The sequence below is a fragment of the Octodon degus genome, unplaced genomic scaffold (genome assembly GCF_000260255.1).
Source record: "Octodon degus isolate 3935 unplaced genomic scaffold, OctDeg1.0 scaffold00018, whole genome shotgun sequence".
Classification (NCBI taxonomy): Eukaryota; Metazoa; Chordata; class Mammalia; order Rodentia; family Octodontidae; genus Octodon; species Octodon degus.
The window spans coordinates 3,274,964-3,296,609 of NW_004524594.1; the positions used below are offsets into that span (position 1 = coordinate 3,274,964).

Here is a 21,646-nt window from a genome sequence, read left to right on the forward strand (position 1 = left end):
GCTTAAAATCAGGAAATGTGAGTCCTCCAACTTTGTCCTTTTTCAAGTTTGTTTCAGCTATTCTTGGTCCCTTACATTTCCATGTGCCTTTTAGGATCCGCTTGTAAGTTTCTGTAAAACAGCCTGCTGGGAATCGGATAGGAGTGGCACTGAATTTGTATATCGACGCGGGGTGTACTGCGGTCTCTCCAGTATTAGTCTTCCTCTCTGTGAACAGGAGAGACTTTCTGCCTTTAGTTGGATGCTTCTTAGTTTTGTCAACAATGTTCTATGGCCTTTAGTATGCGGGGGTTTGCCCTTCTTTTGTTAAGTGTGTTCCTAAGAAGTATATCTTTTTTTTTTTTTTTTTTTTTTGCGGTTCTGGGGATTGAACTCAGGCCCTTACGCTTGCCAGGGAAGCGCTTATTCCACTGAACCATTCCCCGGCCCAGAAGTTTATCTTTTTGAGGATACTGTAAGCGTCTTTTGGGTCTTTGACACTGCTCCTGCTGTCAAAACTAAATTCTGACTCACTCAGGGAACTAGATACTTAGATCTCTGGAAGGGCCACAAGGCTATCCTTGCCATGTGTTATGGTCCACGTTTTTAATCTCAGCACTTGGGAGTCTGAGGCAGGAGAGTCACCATGAATTCAAGACCAGCCTGGGCTACATAGTGAGTTCGAGTCTACCCTGAACTACAAGACAAGACTCTCTCTCAAAACAAAACAGAGCGGATTAGCTCAGCGGATTAAAACACCTGTTTGGGCAGACTCAGGGCCTGGGAGTTCAATCCCCTGTCTGCCATGCTGCCCCATCCCTGGGGCTTGCTGAGAAGGCAACTGAGATTGGGAGTGGTGGTACATGCCTGTAATCCCAGTGCTTGGGAGGCTGTAAACAGGGGGATCGGTACAAATCTGATTTACACAGTGAGACCCTGTAGACCCTGCCCCAAAATACAAAAAAACAAACGAATGAACAAACAGAAAACCAAAACAAAGCAAAACACACTGCACCCCAACCTGCTTGTTCATATGGGTTGTCCTGTTTTCATCTTCCTAGGGGAAAAAAAAAAAAATCTATCTTTGGGTAACTCAGTACTAGTTTACAGAAATATAGTTATTTTTGTACATCGATTTTGTATCCTATCTCCTCTCCAAAGCCATTTATTGGGTCTAATTGTTTTTTATTGATTCCTTAGGATTTTCTATACATAAGAACATGTCATCTAAAAATACAGATTAGTTGTACTCCCTCCTTTGCAGCTTGGGTGCCTTCATTTCCTCCCTTGTCTAACTGCCTTGGCTGGAACTCCAGGGCAATGCTAAGGATTCGTGGTGCAGGCAGAGCGGCCGATCTTGCTCTTGGCTGGAGGGGAAGACGCCATCCTTCAGAATGTCTTTCGGGAGGTCTCAGTTTTATTAGCTTTGAAATGTGGATTTCTTAGAAAGAGAATTCTAGTTAGAACTTTTTTTGAGACAGAGTCTTGCTATGTAGTTGAGCCTGGCCTTGAGCTCACTATGTAGCCCAGGCTGGCCTCGAATTCATGGTGCTCCTTCTGCGGCAGCCTCCCACGTGCCAGGATTCCAGGTGTGCACCACCGTGCCTGGTGTACATTTGTTTTACCAATATAAATTCTGAATATACTAAATATACCTTTCATTGTCTTCTGGCTTGAACCCGCTGCTGTGCAGTCTGCCACCTGCCTAAAGACTATTGCTTTTACTTTCATTAAGTTTATTTGTACATTTTAGATATACATAGTGTTTACATTCATCATAGGGAATTTGTACCTGTATATGATACATTCTGATTTCTCCCCTCCCTCAACCCATTTCCCCTCCTTATTTATAAAGCTTTGTTTCCATTTTATCTTTTTATTGTTTTTCTGTATTTTTTTCTTTCCTTCCTTTCCCCCTCAACCATCCCTAGTTTCCCTTTCTTTAGAACAATTTCTTCCTATTTCACAATATCTATTATACATTTTGGGTTTTTTGGTTTTTTTTTAAAAATCATTATTTATTTGGTACAAGGTCTCACTACACAGCTCAGACTCATAGTGATCCTCCTATCTCAGCCTCCCCAGCACTAGGATTACAGGTGTGTGCCACCAAGCCTGGCTTCAGTGGCTGGCACAGTGCACCTGAGGTTCAGGGCCTGCACTGCACACGGTATCAGGGATTGAACCTGGGTCCTTGTGCTTGCCAGGCAGGCATTTAGACCACTGAACTATCTCCCCAGCCCTACACTTTGGTCTTTATTTATCTTTATTTATTTATTTATTTATTTATTTATTTATTTATTTTTTTTTCAAAGTTTTATTGACAAAGAGATAGCAATGAGACAGTTTCAAATCAAATCGGAAGGACAGTTTCAACAAATAATACACTGCATATATTCTTCTCAGTGGTTAATTGCTGTACAAGATGCGGACTTGTGATCCTATTCACAAACACCATTAGAACAAATCATTCTATTCATTAAGAGAATGCAACTATATATCTATCCCAACATCTTTGAATACACAGATACAAAATGGACATTCATCGGTATACCCCATTTTTTCTAAGTTCCATTATTGAATATTATAGGTGTGTAAACTCAGCAAAATATTCTAAAAGAGTCCAGTAGCCTATAATAGCATTGGGTCTTATATTTAACTGGAAATGTCAGAAATTATTGACCTGAGTCCCCCACATGGTCTTTATTTATCTTTTCAGTTTCTTAGATCAAAGAAACAATATGATATTTACAGGTGCGTGTTTATTTCACTTAAAATTGTGCTGTGAGGTCCATCCATTTACCTAGGAATGCCTTGAGTTTATCGTTCTTTGTGCCAGAGTATAAAGAACTATTGCATAAAAAAAGCCATGTCTTTTTTTAATCTGTTCTTGAATTGATGGGCATTTAGGTTGTCCAAGATTTAGCTATTACAAACTGTGCTGTGCCAAACATGGGTACACATACATCACTGTGGCATGATTTTTTAGTTCTTCTGGGAAGATACCCAGCAGGGGAATAGCTGGATTAAATGATCCCTCTAATCCTAGTTTTCAGAGAAATCTCCACACTGATTTCTCCAGTAGTTGTACCAGTCTGCACTCCTATCAACAGCAGGAGGCTTTCTTTTTTTTCCTCCACAGCCCCAATTGTATTTGTTGTTGATTGGTTTCTTGATACCAGCCATTCTTCCTGGAGTGAGATGGAATCTCAGCATTGATTCATTGATTTAATTTGCATCTTTCACCTGACCAGTAATGTGGAACACATTTTCATATATTTAAAGGCTTTTTTTTTTGGTGTGTTTTGCTTTGCTTTTGGCCTCTCTGGCTACTTTTATCATATTGAGAAGATTCTGCTGTTCAATTTCAAAATTTTCCTTTTGGAGCTTAAGAGACATTGGCTTTTCTGAATTGAACGTTTGATTGTATTCACCAATTCTTAAACCAGTTTTTTAAACATAATTTCTGTTCTTTTTTTTTTTCTAGAATTCTGATTGTGTGTGTTAGCCTTTCTGTACCTTTTAAGTCTCTTTAAGATTCCAACTCTTTCTCTCTGAGCTGTTTTCAGAATTATTTTTATAGTTCTACCTTATGTTATGGTTTGTGTCTTGGTGTCCCCCCAAGCCTCATGCAGTCATAGGGCAGCTTCTAGAGTTTGTGGTTAGTTCATGATCCAATGCTGGGCTTATGGGTGTGAGCGCTACACCTGCCCTGGGGCTGATACCTTGAATACAGTGTGGGGAGGGGAGAGAGGCTCACTAGCTGCCGCAGCCACTGTTCTTCCCTTTGCTCTTTGCTGTCTTCCACTGCCATCAACTGCCGCCTCTGCCATGTGCCCCTCTGCCTTGGAGCCAGCCGAATACGGACCGAAACCCCCAGGAACTGGGAGCTACATAAACCTTTCCTTCCTTAATTTTGGGTATCGGGTATTTTGTCCCAGCAATGAGATAAAAGTAACTGAGACACCTAATATCTCACTAATCTGTCTTCAGCTTTATATAATTTTCTTTCTTTGACACATACTTTGAATTCTGCAATTTCAAGGATTCCTTTTTTCATTTCTAGAAAGTTTATTTGGTTATTTCCAAGTGTGTGCAAACTCTCATCACTTGCACCTATTTTCTAGTGTCTCCGATTTCTCTTTGAAGCGTCCTGTGTTTTGCATCCATTTCAGTGTCACAAGTCACGCCAGGTCTGATTCTTTTGTCTACTGTTTCTGCTGACTCTCGGTCCTCGGATTTTCTTTCTTTTTTAAAATGTATTAGGTACAGGGTCTCACTATGCAGCTCAGACTCATAGTGATCCTCTTGTTTTCAGCCTCCCCAGTGCTGGGATTACAGACGTGCACCACCACGCCTGGTCTCTGTGGCCAGCTCAGTGTGCCTGGGGGTGGGGCTGGCACAGCATGTGGCCCCAGAGATCGAACCCTGGGTCCTGTGCTTACCTAAGCAGGTGCTTAGTCCGCTGAGCTATCTTACCAGCCTTCACAGGATTTTCTTTGTGTACTTTATAATTTCTTTTTTAAACCGGAATCTCATATTTCTTGGAACATTCTTTGTGAGTGTATTTAGAGTTACATTTGTGTGGTGCGAGTTTGTGTCCAATCCTGTGAGCCACATTTGAACACCATCAACTTAGGACCATATTAAACTGCAACTTCCGCCTGGAGTTTAGAGGCCCACGCATTTAGGAACAGACAGGGTGCAGGCCCACTTAGGGGCTGGTGCACGCTCACGCATGCTCACCGTAGACGCCTTTACCCTGCAATGATGCTGGCTTGGGATGGCACATTCCTTGCCCCCTGCCTTGTGCAGTGGAGTTCTTTGTCTTGGGCCCTTACACTAAGAGTGGAGGTCTGTGAGACCCAGTTGCACAAAGGCATCTTCAGAAGACCCTCCGCTTTGGGCCAGGATATAATCCTCGCTGTTATTTTACTGTGGGTGCTGATAGTGGGGGTAGCTGTGTGTGTTGTGAAATACTGTGCCTGACTAGAATACCGGGGACTCACCTGAGCAGTGTCCAACCCGTGGAGCCTGCATGCACAGCCTGAAAACTCACTGATCTTCCAGTAGGGAGTATGGGCAAAGTGACCTCATGGCTGTTCTGCCCCCTGGTCCTCTTGCTGGAAGATGCAGGCCTTTCCTCCCAAGGCCAGGGGTCTCAGTCACTTTCCTTGCAGCTGGGTCATAATGCTTGATACAACTTAAAGGTGGAGGGGCCGGGGAGATGATTCAGTGTAATAAGTGCTTCCCAGGCAAGGGCAAGGGCCTGAGTTCAATCCCTGGTTACACCAAAAAAATAAAAATAAAATAAAGGTGGAAAGGTTCACTTTGGTGGTGTTAGCCCACAGGAACTGGTTTCCAGCCTGGCGGTGGAGCTGCTTATGGCCTGGCGTCCAAGGAGGATCCAGGAAAAGCTGAGCCCATCCAGGCCACTCTCACAGGCACCCACCTTGTCGACCTGCCCCTCTCCTCCCACAGCGTACCAGTTCTATTGTCCCATAATCCAATCGTCTTTCAAAATCCCTACCTAGGAGACTTTTGGGGGACATCTAGTTGCAAACCATCACTCCAGGTCAGCTGACCTTCTGAAATCAGAATCTTGGGGCTCTGGAGCCCAGGCTCCTGCAGATGGGAGCCAACATCCTCACTGCATTTCAGCAGTGTTCCTCCAAGAAAACTCCATCCTGGGATTTGTTGGGAGGCACCAACCATGGAGAGGAAAAGAGGAGACCTCGTGTTAGTGGGAGTACTGACCCCTGGCTAGGCTGGAAGGCAAGGCCTGCCACTATCCAGGAGGGTGTTGGGAGGTCCCACGTGTAGCAGGACTGGGGCCCACTCTCATGCTGTTCCTGCATCTGGGGACGCCACAGTGGTCCCCAGAAGTGGGTGCTGACCTTGGGTGTTGACCTTGCTCTTGAGAGGCTAGTGACTCGCTCTTCAGCTAATCTCAACAGTGGGGGACTCCCAGTCACCTTGGAAATGGACCCTGAGCAGTGCAGAGTGGACACCACACAGGCACAGAGGGAAGGTGGTCCTACCACCCAGCTCCTCCTCCCTGCCTCACCGGTGCTGAGGCAAGTCCTCTTGTCTTCCTCCTTTCAGAGACCAACTCAAGGAGCCAAAGCCTGCAGTTGTGTCCAGTGCCACTGCACAGGCAAGGAACCAGTGTGTACTTGGACCAGGACAGCCGGGGCCCCAGGACCAGGGCAGCTCCATCTGGGAAGCAGTAGCTGGACTAGGAGGCGGGAGTCCATGTGTGCATAGCCTGGGGGGGCGCCTCCTGAGTGGCGCCCCCCCAGGATGTGTCATCCTCCCAGGGGCAGCCAAGGGTGAAGGGGAAGTGTCCAGGGTGGGGAACCAGAGGGTGACGTCACCGCCACTCTTAGTAATGCCTTGGCAGAGCCTAGAGCTCCCACCTTGGGAGGGAGAGGGAGGAGGAGGGGCAGCAGGACGGGAGCCGCAGCAGGACACTGCCAAGGCAGCCATGTGCTGGGCCTGGGTGGGCGCCTGGCCAGGAGCACCTGGAGCTGGGCCCCCAGTCTGGGCCCTGTGGGAAGGAGAGACCCCCGTGAGACTCCGGGCAGGGACTCTAGAAAGCAGCGTCCACGTCAGACTGCATGCACAGAGCGACCCTCAGACTGTGTCTGTCTGCCTGCCTGCCTGTCTGTCTGCCAGGCTGTCCCTGATCGATGTCCAGCTGTCTGGCTGTCTGACAGCTTGTTGCCACTGCTTGGTGATGACTCTGATCCATGCAGTGGCCCCAGGAGGGGACGAATCCCTGTCCACATTCCTGCCAGCACAGTGTCACCTCCTCTGAGTATGGGGTCATAAGGCCGAAAGGGAGGGGAACACCAAGATCTTCTGGGCTGGGGCTGGGGACACAGCTGACAGCTGTGGGCCTCTCTCCAGGGGCTCACACACAGGTGGGGGCAGAGCCACACCATCGCAGACGCCTCCCTCACAGGGAGCAGGGACCAGAGGAGCTGGGCTGTGTGTGCAGGGAAAAGCCATTTGGAGTGGTCCCTGGTGTCACCTCAGCATGCAGGCACAGGACCCCCTCCCCCACTCCCTGCAGTCCCGTGACTCTTCTGACCAAGGTTAGGTGACAAGAGTTCTCCACTTGCACAAACTTGCAAGCACAGTGAAAAGGGCCTGCGGGGTCACAGGCATTGACAGTCTGGCTGTGACTCTGGTGACATCGGATCTCCTGCTGCCCCTGCCGCCCCCTGCAGGCAGCCTCTGGAGCAGGCTGACCTCCTCCCTCCTGGCACAGGTACTCCTGCTCCATAACCTCAGGTGGCTCATGCTGTTCTTGTCCTCAGATGCCACAGGGAGGGTAGGTCCAGAAGGGAGAGGCTCTCTCACTGGTCCTGCTGTGGTGGCTTCTATTCATGGGGCCTGGCAAGGGTGGGGCCGATGTCCTGAGTTCCTTGGACCCCCAGGACCACAGAACTGGACCCCATGTTGAGGTCATGCACCTCCCCAGGGGCTGTGTCCCCACCCTCTGGCTCTCCAGATTCCCTGTGCAGGTTGTCACTTGTGTCTCCTGAAGGTACAGGGCCACATCACCCAGAGGAGGGGCACAAGGTGGGAGAGTAGGAAGGGGAGGAGGGAGGAGCTGTACTTTGGGAAACGCCTGGGCAGACCAGGTCCCTGTCCTCTGACTACCTCCGGGGCTCGCATCAGTCTCCTTCTTATTCCTAGCAGGCAGCAGCCCCTTGTGGCCCCTTCAGATTTCCTTGACTTTCAGGGGACCCAAGGTGTCATGTTCTCCTGGTCCTTGGGAAGGTGGGGACTCAGCAACAGGACTTCACTTCTGTGTGCCCTGATACGCCCCCAGCCCCGGGGAAGCTGCCACCCTCTTCTCTGGCCCCCCGTGTCCTGATCTACCGTCTCCGCGGGCACTGAGCCACGCCAGGCCCAAGCACCGTGTGTGTTGAGGCTCAGCTCCTGGTCCAGTGTCTCCAGGTGGAGCACACAGGGCTCCACACCACACACTCAGCTGCTGAAGTGGGGCCTGAGTCCCTTGGGGGTGCTGGGGTGACCAGCTCGTCCTGCCGTGGCCCTCGGTCCCCTGCCCACCCACCCATCCATCTCCCCATACAGCTGGGGCCCCAGGGTTGGGAGCCCTGCCGTAGCCCCGCACACACGCACACGCATGATTGTGCCCAGTCGCAGACTCACGCCTAGCCCTACAAGCGCACATGGGCAGACTCAGGGGTACAGAGGTCGGTGTCTGGCTCCCCGCGGCTGCGCTTCAGGAGGAGCGAGCTTTCGAGAAACATGGGCCAGGGCATAGCAGGGACAGGGACAGCAGCGCAGGGAGCCAGGCATGGCCCCAGGGCGCTGGTGACTCAGTCCAGGACACCAGGAGAGCACGCCTGAGGCAGGAGCAGAGCAGCGCCTCCTCTGGAGGCTGGCTGGGTGGCCACACACTGGCCAGCGCCTTGTCCTAGGAGGAACTTGGTGGCCAGGAGGCTGAGCCTGCCTCGGGGTCTGGGTGGCCGTGGGTCTCAGTGTGTGATGCGGGCATGCTATCCCACCTCGCCCCCTTGGCTCCTCTGGGAAATGGGGTGACACTGGGATTTCTACACCCTCAGGCCCCCAGCACCCCCTGTACCTCTCCTGCTTACTCCTGAACTGGACTTCCGGGTCATGTGGGATAGGGCACTCCATGCAGCTGGCCGGGGAGGCGCTGGAGGACAAACTGGGCTGTGTATCCCTTGGAGGCCTGAGCTAAACCCCTACCCAGGGCAGGTAGGGCCCAGCGCCCGGAGGCTGCAGCAGGATGTGGACATGGTCCAGCAGCTAAACAGAGAGGTGGCAAGAGACATGAGGGTGCAGGCTGGAGCACCCAGCCACCTAGGCATCCCTGGGTACCGGATATGACCCCGCTGGCCGGCCGGCGTCAGCAGCCACACCAGCAGTTGGTCAGCCTTTGCGGGTCAGGGGACACTTTCAGTGGCCCCGTTCTCCTCTCAGTTTGCCCTACACAGAGCCCTGGGGAAAATGTCAAAATCCCGTCAAAAACACCACAGGGCTGGGGAGATAGCTCAGTGGTCTAAGGGCCTGCCTGGCAAGCGCAAGGACCTGGGTTTGATCCCCAGTACCACGTGCTATGCTGGCCCCAGAAGCAGGTGTGGTGGCACAGGCCTGCACTCCCAGCGCTGGGGAGGCTGAGACTGGAGGATCACTAGCGTCTGAGGTGTGTAGCAAGACTCTGTACCAAAGAAAGAAAGAAAGAGATATTAAAAAAAAAATAAATAAAAACGACCACCACAGCTGTGGCAATGAAGGAAGAATCTCTAGAGCCTGCCTAAATTCGCCTAAACCTCAAATCAAACCCTCTCGGCACAACCCACTTTCCCCACTGCAAAGCAGGACGGATTCATGGGCTCAGGGAAGTGTGCCCGCGGCTCCAGCCACCAGGAGGCTGAAGCAGGAGGGACGCTGCGAGCTGGAGGCCAGTCTGGGCTGCACAGGGGGTTCAAGGCCACCTGGAAGTACACATGGAGACCCTGTCCAGTACACAAAGTGGGGAGACCCCTAACTCACCCCACGCTGACAAAAGGAACTCGGGGCTGAGTGAGGCGCAGGGTAGGGGCCAGAAAATGTACCATGGCAAAAAGAACATTTTGGAAGCGGGCACCTAAGAGGAGAAGCACGTGCAGGCCAAATAGAGGTCGGCAGGGGAAAGCCAGCAAGCACTGAAGCCGCCTGTCCCCTCTGTCTTCCCAGCAGCGAGGGAGGCTGCAGGGCAGTACAGAGCAGGGCAAGGCGCCGTGGTGCCCGTGATGTCAGCGCCTGTGTGTGGAATACATTATGGCCAGCACGGCTGCGGCTGCGGCTGCCACAGACAGGCTGGGAAGATCCACAGCCCTGGTCCCCAGGGACAGACTCCGGCCCCAACTCGTCAGCTGTGGAGCAGCCTGCAGCAGCAGACCCGCGTCTCCTCTGAGTCTGTTTTTTTTTTTTTTTTTTTTTTTCTATCTCGTTCTTTGAGACAGGGTCTCACTATGTAGTCCAGGCTGGCCTTGATCCCACTATGTGACCCGAGTTGGCCTCACACGCTCAGCAATCCCCCTGCCTCAGCCCCCCCCAAAGCGGAGGTTACTGGTGTGTCCTTCTCTGCACACTGAGGCCCTCGGAGCTCCATGGGGAAGTGATGAGGCCCAGGGCTGGGCCTGGCATGCAGCTGGCCCTCAGCACACGTGGCTGTCATGACCGTCACAGTCACCACACACCAACTGGTTACTGTCGTGGATGATCTTCAACCCTGAGCTGAGGGCCCGGGGAGGCAGCATTCCTACGGCCCTAACCTTAGGCTGGGCTCAGCAGACAGGAGCCCGTCAGAGGCAGGCGGGGAGGAGCAGGTGACAGGCTCAGCAGCCTCTCGTGGCCAGGCTGACCCAGCTCCTTGGCACAGCTGTGGCAGGGTGGGGAGGAGGTTGGAGGAGGGGTTGGGGCACACAGCTCAGAACTGGCATGGAAAGAACCCAGGTCCATGTCCTCCAGGAAGCAGGACCCAGAGGGATGGGACGGTGGCTGGGACCCTAGGATCCCTACCATCTAGGTGTCCTGAGCTGAGCTCCTCAGGTGTGTGACGGGCTGGCATGTTGGCGGCTGATGCCCACCGCACAGCCCCTAGATCCCCAGGGTCTTCGGTCCTTCACTGCCCACACCCCAGCGTCCTGCAGGAAGCATCCTTTGTCCAGGCGGGGCCTGAGCGTAAGATGACACAGCATGGAAGGGGCATGGTTCTGCCCGACAGTGCCCACCCGCAGGGACGCAGGGTCATCCCTGTCCTGGGGGCTCTACCCATGTGAGCCCCTCCTATCCCAGGGCCTCCCTGGGCGACATGAGCATCCACTGACATGAGGCCCCATTCCCAGTGACGCCACGAGTGTGGAGTTAAAACCCCCACTTTCCAGATGCTGCTGACAGGAGGAAGTCACCCCTCTGATCCCCGGGGAGCTGGAGCCCCTGTGACACGGTGGGGTGGGGCTTCCTGGAGTGTGGGGGAGGGCTGCTGGTGAGGTGGTCTGTCTTGTGTCTGTGGACATGCATGTGCTGTGTGTGCACACGGGTACAGGCATGGGTGCGAGGTCCACACTTACCAGAGCCCTGGTGCCAACAGGGCGGTGACTGGGTCTAAGGGGTAGTGTGAACTGTGTCCACCGAGGATGCATGGGGTGTGGGTGATGGCAGGAAAGAACAGACAAGAGGATGGGTAAGCCTTAGTCCATGGGCTAGAGGACCCCAGAGGGCAGCCAGGCATGGGGCTCTGTCCTCTGCAGGAGGAGGAAGTGGCATGCCTGGTCCTGGCTGCCCCCATTCCCCTGTGCACCCAGTGGCTTCCTGAAAGACCCCAAATCTGGGGTCATCAGCTGTGTTGGCTGGGCCAGCAGACACTGGGCTTTCCCGGGCATCCCCAGCCAACAGCACCAACTCCGTGGGCACCACTAGCAACTGGTACATGACCAGGCACCCACAGGGTCCATATGTGCCCTGTGGTCCAATGGCTTCTTGAAGCGCTATCAAGGTGTGCTTGTACACCTTGTGTGCATCCTGGATTCCCGCCAGGCACTTTTCTCCTGGCAGCTCCACATGAAGACGACTCAGGAAATGAGCTCTAGAGTTGGCAAACTTGCCCTTTTCCCTTTGGCCACTAGGAAGCTCAGGGGCAACTGGGTGCTCAGGATAGCACGAACTTGAGGGCAGTCAATCTGCAGTCCTACTAGCCAGACTGACAGAACAGAGCCGAGGAACGTGAAGCTGAGAGTGCTGTTGGCCCTTATCGATGACCAGGAGGCATCTCCAGGCAGCAAACCCAGGAGCAGCTCAGCTCTTGTCTATTTCACCAACGCCTACGCTTCCTGTGAAGGTTTCTGTTTTCATATCTGCACTTCCTTTGTGGAACAGGGCTTTTCTCTCTAAGGTGACAGTCCATGGCCACATCCTACCAGGGCCTGAGGATCTAAAGCGGTTCAGGAATTGAGTTGGATGGCTGCAACAAACGCAGACTCCTCAGCCCGCTGCGGTGGCACTCTCGGCTGACACAGGAGGGTCACTGAGTTTGGGGCAAGCCTGAACTAGCAAGACTGTCTCAGAAACCCAAAACAAGAAAGAAAAAGGAGTATTTCTTGTCCCCACCCCTGATCTGCTGCTCCAGCATCCTGGAACTCTGGCACCTGTGGTGTCACAAGTGCTCAGAGGGCACCAGGGACACAGGTCTGGGAGAGCGTGGTGTCCCTGATAACCAGCTTTCTAGAGCAAGGCGGCAGCGCCCCCTGGTGGACCATGCTGAAACTCCTGCGTGGGGCACCACGTGTTGAAAGCCAGAGTCGCTCCCTTACTAGGTCAGCCCGGGGTACCTACAGACACCGTATCAATTCCCCCAAATACAGTTTCGCATTCCATCTCAAAGGGGCCCTGGATTCTGCCCACGTGACTCCATGCCTTTAGTATGAGGAGGGCTCCTTCCCGCGATTCTTATCAAAGCTGGATGCTCTAGAAAGATGCAGCCAAGCCTGCTGGGAGAAGGCGCCCTGGATGCGAGGCGGCAGGGAGCCCCCACTTTTCCTAGCTGCAAGTCCTCCCCATCCCTAGAAGCAATGGCCCCACCATTTCCGGCAGAATTGTTACAAACCCACTTTAATAGTCCTGGAACCTGCAGTTTGTTTTTACAGAACTGAACACACAGAGCCCAGCTGTCCCCATGAGGCGCAGGCTCAGTCCCTGCTGCTGGGGGAGCGGGAGGCAAGGGTCAGGGGACAGCTGCCAGCAGGGCTGGCCCAGATCCTCGACTTCTGTAGGATGCAGGGCCAGTCTGTCTGTGCCATGCCCCGAAGGGCTCCTGTGTCTGCAACAGGCAGACCCTGTGCCACCCAAGGGCACTCAGCGTGGTCCAGACGGGCTGAGCTGCCGCCCACGCTGTCCTGCCGCCTTCCATGAAAACTCGAGAAACCAGATGTGAGTGTCACAGTGGAAGGAAGGAGACCCACCCCATGGGCAGCCCCGGTGGCACCAGACCTCATGTGGCCCTCACCCATTGGGTGCGTTTGCCCTGCAAGCTTCGCAGGGCAGTGCGGGTCTGGCCCCTGTAGCCGCTAAGAGTCCCCTGGCCAAGGGGCAGCGAGCAGAGGGGCCACTGGGTCACTGGGGCTCAATATCAGTGGCAAAAAGGCATAGAGAGAGGTGCCCGCCCCAGGAAGCCCCCGCCCCAGGAAGCCCCCACTTCCAGCCAGCACAGTGAGGGGAAGGGGCGGGGAGGAGCCAGGGAGCCTCTGGGAGGCATCAGGTAGGAGATAGGGCAGGGAGGGGAACAGCGCCCCTCAGTACTTGGGGACCTTGCTGTAGTCTTCGGAGCGGATGTGCCGACACAGGCAGATGGACAGGAGCATGCCCAGGAGCTGCAGGGGACAGGGGCGTCAGGGAGGTGGCTCATCCAGGCCCAGGGTCCCCTCTTGCTATCCACATCAAGCAACATGGGCCCTAGGGTCATCCTGGAAGACAGGCTGCAGAGGCCCAGGAGGGACACAGCCAGATAGGATTCGGCAAGAACCGATGCCCCACCTCCGCCCTGCGGCCACGCCCACCCAGGGCCCAGCGGAGAGGGCAGGGGACAGACCTCCACGGCAGCGACGCCCACGCACACGCCCAGGATGATGCCCAGATTCTCCTGCAGCCACATCTGCACCTTCTCCCGGCAGCCCTGCAGGGACACACGGCTGGTCAGCCCCCACCCGGACGTGCGGGGACCCCAGGACAGCCTCAGGCGGGGCGCTCACCTCCTTGTACACCGGCCACTTCTCGGGGTTGTTGTTCACCTGGGTGGAGTTCGGGAGGCTGCAGAAGCCCTTTATATTGGAGAAACTGACCTCCTTGTCGCTCTCGTTCTTACAGGAGCAGGGGTAGACGATCTCACTCTCATTCATGAGAGCCGCGTTGTCCGTCCAGTTGTGGAAGCTGACCCAGCCGCAGCACCTCACCTGGCAGGAGGCACGGGTGGTGTCCCTCGGTCACTGGAGGCCATGTTTCTCTTCCCACCCAGGGCTCGGAAGGGCCAGGGCCAGGACCCCGGGGGGAGGGGGCGGCAGCCTATCTGCCAGACTTGGAGGAAGCGGCTTTCAGGCTGGGCCAGGTGGCACTGGCTGGTCATCCCAGCGCTCAGGAGGCCGAGGCAGGAGGAGCACGGCAAACGGGAGGCTGACTTGGGCTACATGGTGCGTTTGAGGCCAGCTTGGACTAGGTAATGTGATTCTGAACCCAGAAGCAAACAAACAAACAAAAAGTTTCCTTCCCTACAAAAGGGGACACAAAGTGCGGCTGAGGTGGGCTCGGGCCTGCCACGCCCCGCGGGAAGGAACTCAGCAAGCCCACCCTGCCGTAAGATGCCGGGCCTGCGCACGGTTGAAATTGGGCTCTGAGCTTCCAAGTCACAAAGTGAAGACAGTCACTTCTGCTGCTTTGAAGGAGAAATCGGTACCCTCCGTGGGGAAGGAGGGCTTGGTCACAGCCACAGCTCTGGCGCTAGGGTTGCCATCCGCGGGAGTGGGGGGTGGAGGGCTGGTTCCCCCGCTGCTTTTCAGCCAGCAGGGGGCGCCAGACGCCAGCATTTCTTTTTTGCTTTGGAGCCGGTCTCACTGTCTGGCCCAGGAGGCTGGGCTGGAAGAACTCACCCCATCCTCCCGCCTCAGCTCTAAGTGCTGGGCTTAGAGGTGCGCACCACCACGCACGGTTCAGGTAGCAGGTTTCCGCTTCCTTATTCCAGCTGCCGGGCTGACTCCTCCCTGGCCTAAAGCCTGGTCCCTCCAGGGGTGAGGGCATCCCCCGCCTGTCCTGTGTCAAAGCCACAGGAGCACCCTCCTGGGCCCTGCGAGACACCCACTCACTTGTGCCTGCACGTAGTCCCAGGCTTCCTGCAGGCTGTCCTCGCTGCTGGCGTTGTAGTTCCGGATGAGCTTCGACACCACGGTGCCCATCTCCTCCTTCAGCTGTGGATGGGGGCATAGGCGCGGTGAGTCACCTTGCCTGGCTTGGCCAAGTCGCTGCAGGAGGCCCCCAGGGGGCTCCTGCCACTCTCAGGAAAAATGACCAGCCCTCTGTCTCCTGCCTTCCTTTCTGTGCTCTTTGACAAGAGCCCGCAGAGACGAGCATGGTTCTCGCCTCCGCTTCCTTCAGGGCTCTGCTAGATGCCACCTTCCTGGCCACACTTCCGGTGCACGCCCAGCCTGAGGTGCCACAGGTAAGCAGCCTGGTTGTCTTCTCCTGCAGGGGGACACTCATGGGCCACTGCTGGGCCCCCACTGCTCAGAGGACTAAGAACTGGCAGAAGAACCCGGCTGGGAGACTACATCAGAGCCCTGGGACTGGCGACAGAGCCTCGACCCTGTCCCAGCTGCTCCACCCCACCTTGGTCGGGAGTTGAGCTCCCTAGTGGTCGCAGTGAGCAGCACCCAGCCTTCAGTCACTCACAGTGAAGACTGATGTCAAACGAGGCAGGCCAGGGGCTAGGTGGAGCTGGGGACCCAGCCGCAGGCCTCAGGCCACGCTGGGCGCATGCGTGGGCAGCGGCCTGTGGCCACCAGCCCAGCACAAGGAGGGTGGGGGCGTGCTGTGCCGCGCCGTCCTCTCTTCCGGAGAAAGAGGACCTGGGTGAGGCAGGATAGGGTGTTGGGCAGGGGCTTTCCGAGCCTGCCTTCCAGGAAGCCTCTCAGTGGGGCTCCCCTGGTCCCCTCAAATGCCAAGCCCAGACACTCTCTCCCCCAGTGGCCCAGGGCTGGGATCTCCATGATTCTCACACAGACCTAGGTCCTACTCCAGTTCCCACAACACAGAGAGGCTGATGAGAAGCCCAGAGAGGTTAATTCACTTAGTCAAGGTCACACAGCCAAGGTGCATAAGAGCAGAGCGTGGGCCCAGGCTTGTCAGGCTCTAGAATCCCTGCTTTCCTCCATGAAGCTGTCATGTCCTCCCACAGATCTTGAGTTCTCTGTCCCCACCATGCTGGCTGTGCCTCCAGCCCCTAAGCATGGGAAAGTTGAGCCCACTGGCTTTGGGTGGGGCCAGCTTATCCACATCTTCTCTGCCCACCATGTTCTATGCCACATGGCTGTCGCAGGCGGGGCTTCCCTGGCCCCTCCCAGGCCTACAGAAATGCAGTGTGTGTGTATGTGGGGGGGGGGGTCTCCACCTGAGGTGGTTTCCATGGAAACAGCACCTCTTGCAGTGTCCAGAGCTCCACTGGGACACCGCCGGCCTCAGGGACCACGTGCCGGGGCTGGCTCAGCTCAGGGCTGACAACGCCTGCCCATGGGATGGCAGTGTCTGTCCCAGAGGCCTGTGTTGGGTCGTCAGGGACTGTCATCACCTTGGCAACGGGAGGGGGAGGGGCAGAGAGACAAAAAAGAGCAGATGGGGGGCGGAGATACCAGTGATACCAGGGCTCAGAGCATCCCTGAGGGGCTGCTGGGTCCTCCCACACAGGCCCTGTCCCCAGGCTGTGGTGGGCAGGTGTGCGGGCCCCTGCTGTCACTCCCCAGAGCAGAGGTGTAGGGAGACTGTGACTGTGACATAGGGTCCCTCCGCTCTGCCTGTCACCCTGGTGATCTCTGGAGACTATAGCAGGACTCACTCTGTCCTCTAAGGGTGAGGACTTCCTCAGAAGGGAACCAGCTGAGGACAGCAGGGCCAGCTGGGGGACCCTGGCACGTTCACCTGGGTGACTTTGTCCCAGGCAGCCAGGAGCATGGCCTAGCGCTGGCTGCGTGATCAAAGCCCAGGGCAAGCAGCAAATGCAGGCTCTGCTTTAAAAAACTGTTAAGGGCCAGGCTTGGTGGGGCACATCTCTAACCTCTGCACTCTGTGAGGCTGAGGTGGAAGGACTGCAAGTTGGAACCCAGCAAGGGCAGCTCAGCGACTTGGTGAGACCCTGTCTCAAAATAAAAAGGGCCTTGGGTGCAACTCAGCTCCTAGGCCCTGATCACACAGCAGCAGCCACATGACAGAGCCCAAGGACAGGACCCAGCTGGGCAAGGCTCTGGGGCCCTGAGCCCAATCCGCTCCCCTCACTATCTGGTGGAGATAACTCAGACCCTCAGCCTGACTTCATCCTGCAGTGAAACTCTTCACAGAGCTGGAGCTGGAGCTGCGACAGGGCATGGGGGTGCCAGGCTGCCACCCCAAGACCAGTGTCCCAGAGTCAGAAGGAGCCAAGGTGCCCCTGGCCACTAAGTTCCTACGTAGGACCTGGGCCTGGACCCTGACCCCTTGAGAATCCCCTCCTGGCCTTCCAGACAGAAAGATCACCTGTCTCTGTGGGAGGTCAGCCACCCCACCCCTGGGGAAACTGAGGCACGAGTCAGGGCATTTCCATGGCTGCTCAGTCCAATGGGAACCCTGGAAGCACTGCAACTGGTGCTTGGAGGGATCCCCGGCTTTCCTGACCACCTCTCTATAGAACGGGGCCCAGGGGTTCCCCTGCCCAGGCTGGGTGAGCCCCTACTATGGTCTCCTGGAGCCCCCGTAGGCCGGGCCCCGCCCACCACCCAGGGCGTGGCAGACCCAGGGCAGTCAGCTACCGGGAGCCACCTGGTCACACCACTAGGGGTGGCCACGGATGGGGACAGAGCCATACAGCCAGCTGCAGTGCCAATGTGGAAGCCAGGCCTCAGGCCCAGGCCCTAGCTCTGTCCCCATTCGGCCAGAAGCAGAGATGAGGACAGTGAGCACCCGTGACTGGCGGGGACCAGTCCGCTGCAACTACTGCTGCTGGGCCCCATGAGAGATGGAGTCGGTTGGCAACAGCAGAGGAAACTGAGGCACAGCCGGCAGAGGGTGCCAAGGGTCTCTGGGCATCAGGGCTCCCTGCCCGTACAGCTTCACCAGCTGTGCTCAACAGCACTGGCGACCCAGCCTCCACTTACAGAAGAGCAGCCCACAGCCTGGAAGAGTCAGGGGTTCAGTCCCCTCTGGGACTTGCAGGGATCTGGGAAAGGACAAAGCCCCACCCCCGAACACCACCCCCAGTGTGATGCAGCCAGGGCACCACAAGGTCCTGGTGTGGCCCCAGGTGACAGCCTGACCCCATGACCCCTGTGCAGGGAAAGGAGTTCCGCTGCCTAACCACTGGCTTCCTGTCTGTCTCACAGCCAAATGAACTTCCTCTTTTTCTCCAAATCCACTGTTTCCCCTTTTGCTTTGGCTACCAGGAAACTCAACACTCAAATCAGAAACAAGAGGATTCTTCCTGGCACAAGTTTTACTCTCTTGTTTTGGTTTTAGTTACCCTGTTGGGAGCCAGCTCCACTTCTCCTGGAAAACAGGCTGGGTGTGGATTATAAGCAAGGAATGAGGATTTAGGTAAGAATGACCACCATGAAAATGTCATCGACATGGACTCAGAAGCCAGGATGCCTGGGTTCCAGTCCTGGCTCTGCGACTTCTGAGCTGTGTGACCTTGGGCAAGTTGCCTTACCTCTCTGTGCTGCAGCTCCCATCATATGCCGAAGGTTTCAGAAGATGCCGTGAGCACACAACAGGCCCCAGAAATGATCTCTGGGACAGTCACAAGTCCCGACAGCCCTCCCTGCCTCCTCCTCTCTGTGTTTGTGTCTTTAGGGTCTAAAAGCCCAACACCGGCTTCCCAGCCCGTTGCTGTGGCAGCCACTTTGTAACCATGAGGCCAGTGACATCCTGCTTAAAAGCCATCGTGGCAGTGAGGATACTCCAAGCCAGGGTCTCTGAGGTTCAAACCAAGCTGCTGTCCCCTGTGCCCTCCAGACTCCACAGAACAGGAGGTGTCTGTCTGTGACAAAGAGTGGCTCTAGTTCCCCGAAGTGACCAATCCAGGAGGGGGTGGAGGCTCACCTTGCCCACGTTGAAGTAGAAGAGTGTCCCGGCCACCACCTGGGCGATGAGGATGAGCAGCAGGAAGGCGAAGTACTGGGCAGGGCGGGCAGAGGTCAGTGGGCGGTGCCCATCCCCCGCCCCGCCCCCACCCCAGCGGGGTCCCGGACTCACCAGTCCCAGCAAGCAGCGGACCTCGTTGATGGCTCCTATGCAGCCCAGGAAGCCCATGACCATGGTGACCGCACCCACGCCGATGAAGACATAGGCGCCCACCTGCAGGGAGCTGTAGGAGGTTTCTGGAGGAAGGAGGGGACAGTGCACTGAGGACAGGGCCCTTGGGGACAAAATTAGCAGGCTTGGCTGGGCACCCAGGTGCACGCCTGTGATCCCAGCACTGGGGATGCTGAGGCAGGAGGATCGTCAGAGGCCAGCCGGGCTACAGAGTGCGGGCCAGGCCCTGTCTGACAAGTGCGACCCATCAGGGAACGGCCTCCTCACCCCCCAGGGGCTTCCTCCCCTGGTGTGCCCCTCCTCGAGAATGGCACCCTCCCACTGATCCAGCCTGGCCTGCAGCCTGCTCTAGTTTCCTCCTCGGCTCACACGGTTCACACCTTACTGCCTCTTCCCGCTCATTTCTGGTCCCGCCACCCAGGTGTGCGGCAAGGTGAAGGTGTGCCCTGCTGCGCTCCCTGCTGGCAGAGTGGTGCCCAGCTCCGTGAGGGCAGCACGGGTCTTATTAACGCACTTTGGGCGGACCCTGGGGCTGACGGCAAGAGGGAGCCCTCGGCACTGGGATGCAGGAGGGGGGGCTGTGAGGACGGGACCTGCCAGGTGGGCTGTGGACAGTACACACAGGATCCCTGGTGTCAGTGACCACTAGGGCTGGGTTGGACAAGGCAGCCCCTGGCCATTCTAGAGCAGGGCAGAGGAGCCCAAGAGCCGGGAAGAGGGCCCTTCCGGTCTCCTGGCGTCTCCTCCAAGAAGTCCTCTGGGATCACTGCTCTGCTCTCCCGGGCTCCCCCAGGTTGTACACTGGGCAGAGCTGGCAGGGCAGGGCAGGAGCAGGTGTCACGTGGGGCCATGCCCCGGGCCAGGTGTACCTGAATCACCTCCCTGTGCTGTACAATGTGCCCGGCCCAGAGGTCTGGCTGCGAGGTCTTGGGGTGGGGGCAGGTGTGTCACACAGGCCTGGAGGGACCCTGGCTCCCAGCGCTAAGCCAACTTGCTGCTGTGGGACTCCTCCCAGCCTGTTTACCCCTTGTGCAGTGTTGGCCAGAGTTTCTGAGCCTGGGCTGGCTGGAAGTGTGAAGTGACCCCAGGCTCAGGTCCCACCCACACGGGTGACTCATCCTGGGGTTTATGTGAAGCGCCCTGAGCTGAGTGTGCAGGGGACCCTGGGATCCTAGCACGCTGGGAGGCTGAGGCAGAAGGGTCTCAATATCAAGCGCACCAACTTAGGCTCATGTTGGAGCTCAGTGTGAAGGAAAGGGGCCACACACACAAAGGGGCTTTCACAGGGAGCAGCAGCCTGGGCAGGGTGCAGCTGGCAGGGCCCTCAGACTCCGCCCTGTGTGCAGTGTGTGCTGCATGTGGGCCAGGCCTGACCAGGGTGGAGGAAGGGCCCCTGGCCTGGGAGAGTGTGGAGGCTGAGGCAGGAGATGCATCCCACAGGAAAGGACTGATAGCCTAGCCATAGGCGGATCACCCCGACTTCACCTCCCCAGGGGCTGGGGTGACAGCTGCAGGCTGCCCTTGGCCCACCTAGCCAGGCTCCATTTTCTTTAGGCCAAGCAGCTGTTGCAGGCTGCAGTTCAAATTGACTGCCTCCTGCAGCTGCTGGAGGGCAGGGGAGCTAAGGCTGCCCTTGGGTGGGGCAGGACAGGGCAGGGCAAGGCAGGGCATTTGTGTATGACCTAGGGAAGCCCTGGAGAGCACAGCAGCAACCCCGGAAGGCTTCCTGGAGGAGACGCCAGGAGACTAGAAGGCCCTTGTCCTCCTCTTGCTCTGCTTCAGCAACGGGAGGCGCCTACGCTGTGGCTCACCCTAACTCAGGCTGTGTCCTGCCCCACCAGTGACTTAACCACTCACTCTGAGCCTCTATTTGGGACAGGGTTTCACTATGTAGCCCAGGCCGACCTCAAACCCACTACTATTCTCCTGCCTCAGCCTCCTGAGTAGTAAGATTCCTGTGTCTTCATGTGTGCTCTGTCCAGCCCCTCAAGGCCATGGGGGATGAAGACAGCTGGCCCAGTGAAATGCTGCGACAAGTGGCTGCTCAGGTGCCCCAGACACGTGGTTTGGGGCCCGGCTTTCTCAGGCCCTGGCCACCGATGCCTGCTGTTCTCACCCGCAGCTTTCCAGCAGGGACGTTACACTGATGCAGGGCTCGGCCTTATTGTCAGGGGCTTTTCTCAGGCTCCCAGGACGAGGGTGCATCCCGGGCACTATCCCCAGGGCAGCAGGAGTGGGGCCCAGCCTTGCCCGCTCTGCCCAGGCCCCCTTGCATCCCAGCCCCGGGGCTTACGCAGCACGGAGATGAAGCTGGTGCGGTCAGCGAGGATCCACACCCCGAAGCCCAGGATCACGGCGCCCAGGATCTGTGGAGGATAGCAGTCAGAGCGGGCATGGGCAGGCAAATCCCATAAGCCAGAAGGCAGGACCCTGTGGGGACCCTGTGCCTTTTCTCTTTTTTCTTTTTGGTACCTTTGAGACGAGTCTCCCTGTGCTGTTCAGGCTAGCTTTGAACTCAGAAATCAGAAAGAAAGCAAGGAAGGAAGGAAGGAAGGAAGGAAGGAAGGAAGGAAGGAAGGAA

The 21,646-nt window shown here is 56.3% G+C and overlaps 1 protein-coding gene across 1 annotated transcript in view; it reads right to left on the minus strand.

Annotated features, from left to right (window-relative positions):
• Nucleotides 1-11,895: 11,895 nt before the first annotated feature.
• The window catches only part of Cd82 (CD82 molecule), a 34,677-nt gene continuing 24,926 nt past the window's right edge, over nucleotides 11,896-21,646 (minus strand). The window contains exons 4-10 of the mRNA XM_004627020.2: nucleotides 21,359-21,431; nucleotides 19,006-19,130; nucleotides 18,853-18,927; nucleotides 14,877-14,978; nucleotides 13,773-13,973; nucleotides 13,613-13,696; nucleotides 11,896-13,394 (exon numbers count right to left, since the gene is read on the minus strand). Coding sequence (XP_004627077.1) covers nucleotides 13,317-13,394; nucleotides 13,613-13,696; nucleotides 13,773-13,973; nucleotides 14,877-14,978; nucleotides 18,853-18,927; nucleotides 19,006-19,130; nucleotides 21,359-21,431 — 738 coding nt within the window. The 3' untranslated portion in view covers nucleotides 11,896-13,316. The remainder of the gene's footprint in view (nucleotides 13,395-13,612; nucleotides 13,697-13,772; nucleotides 13,974-14,876; nucleotides 14,979-18,852; nucleotides 18,928-19,005; nucleotides 19,131-21,358; nucleotides 21,432-21,646) is intronic.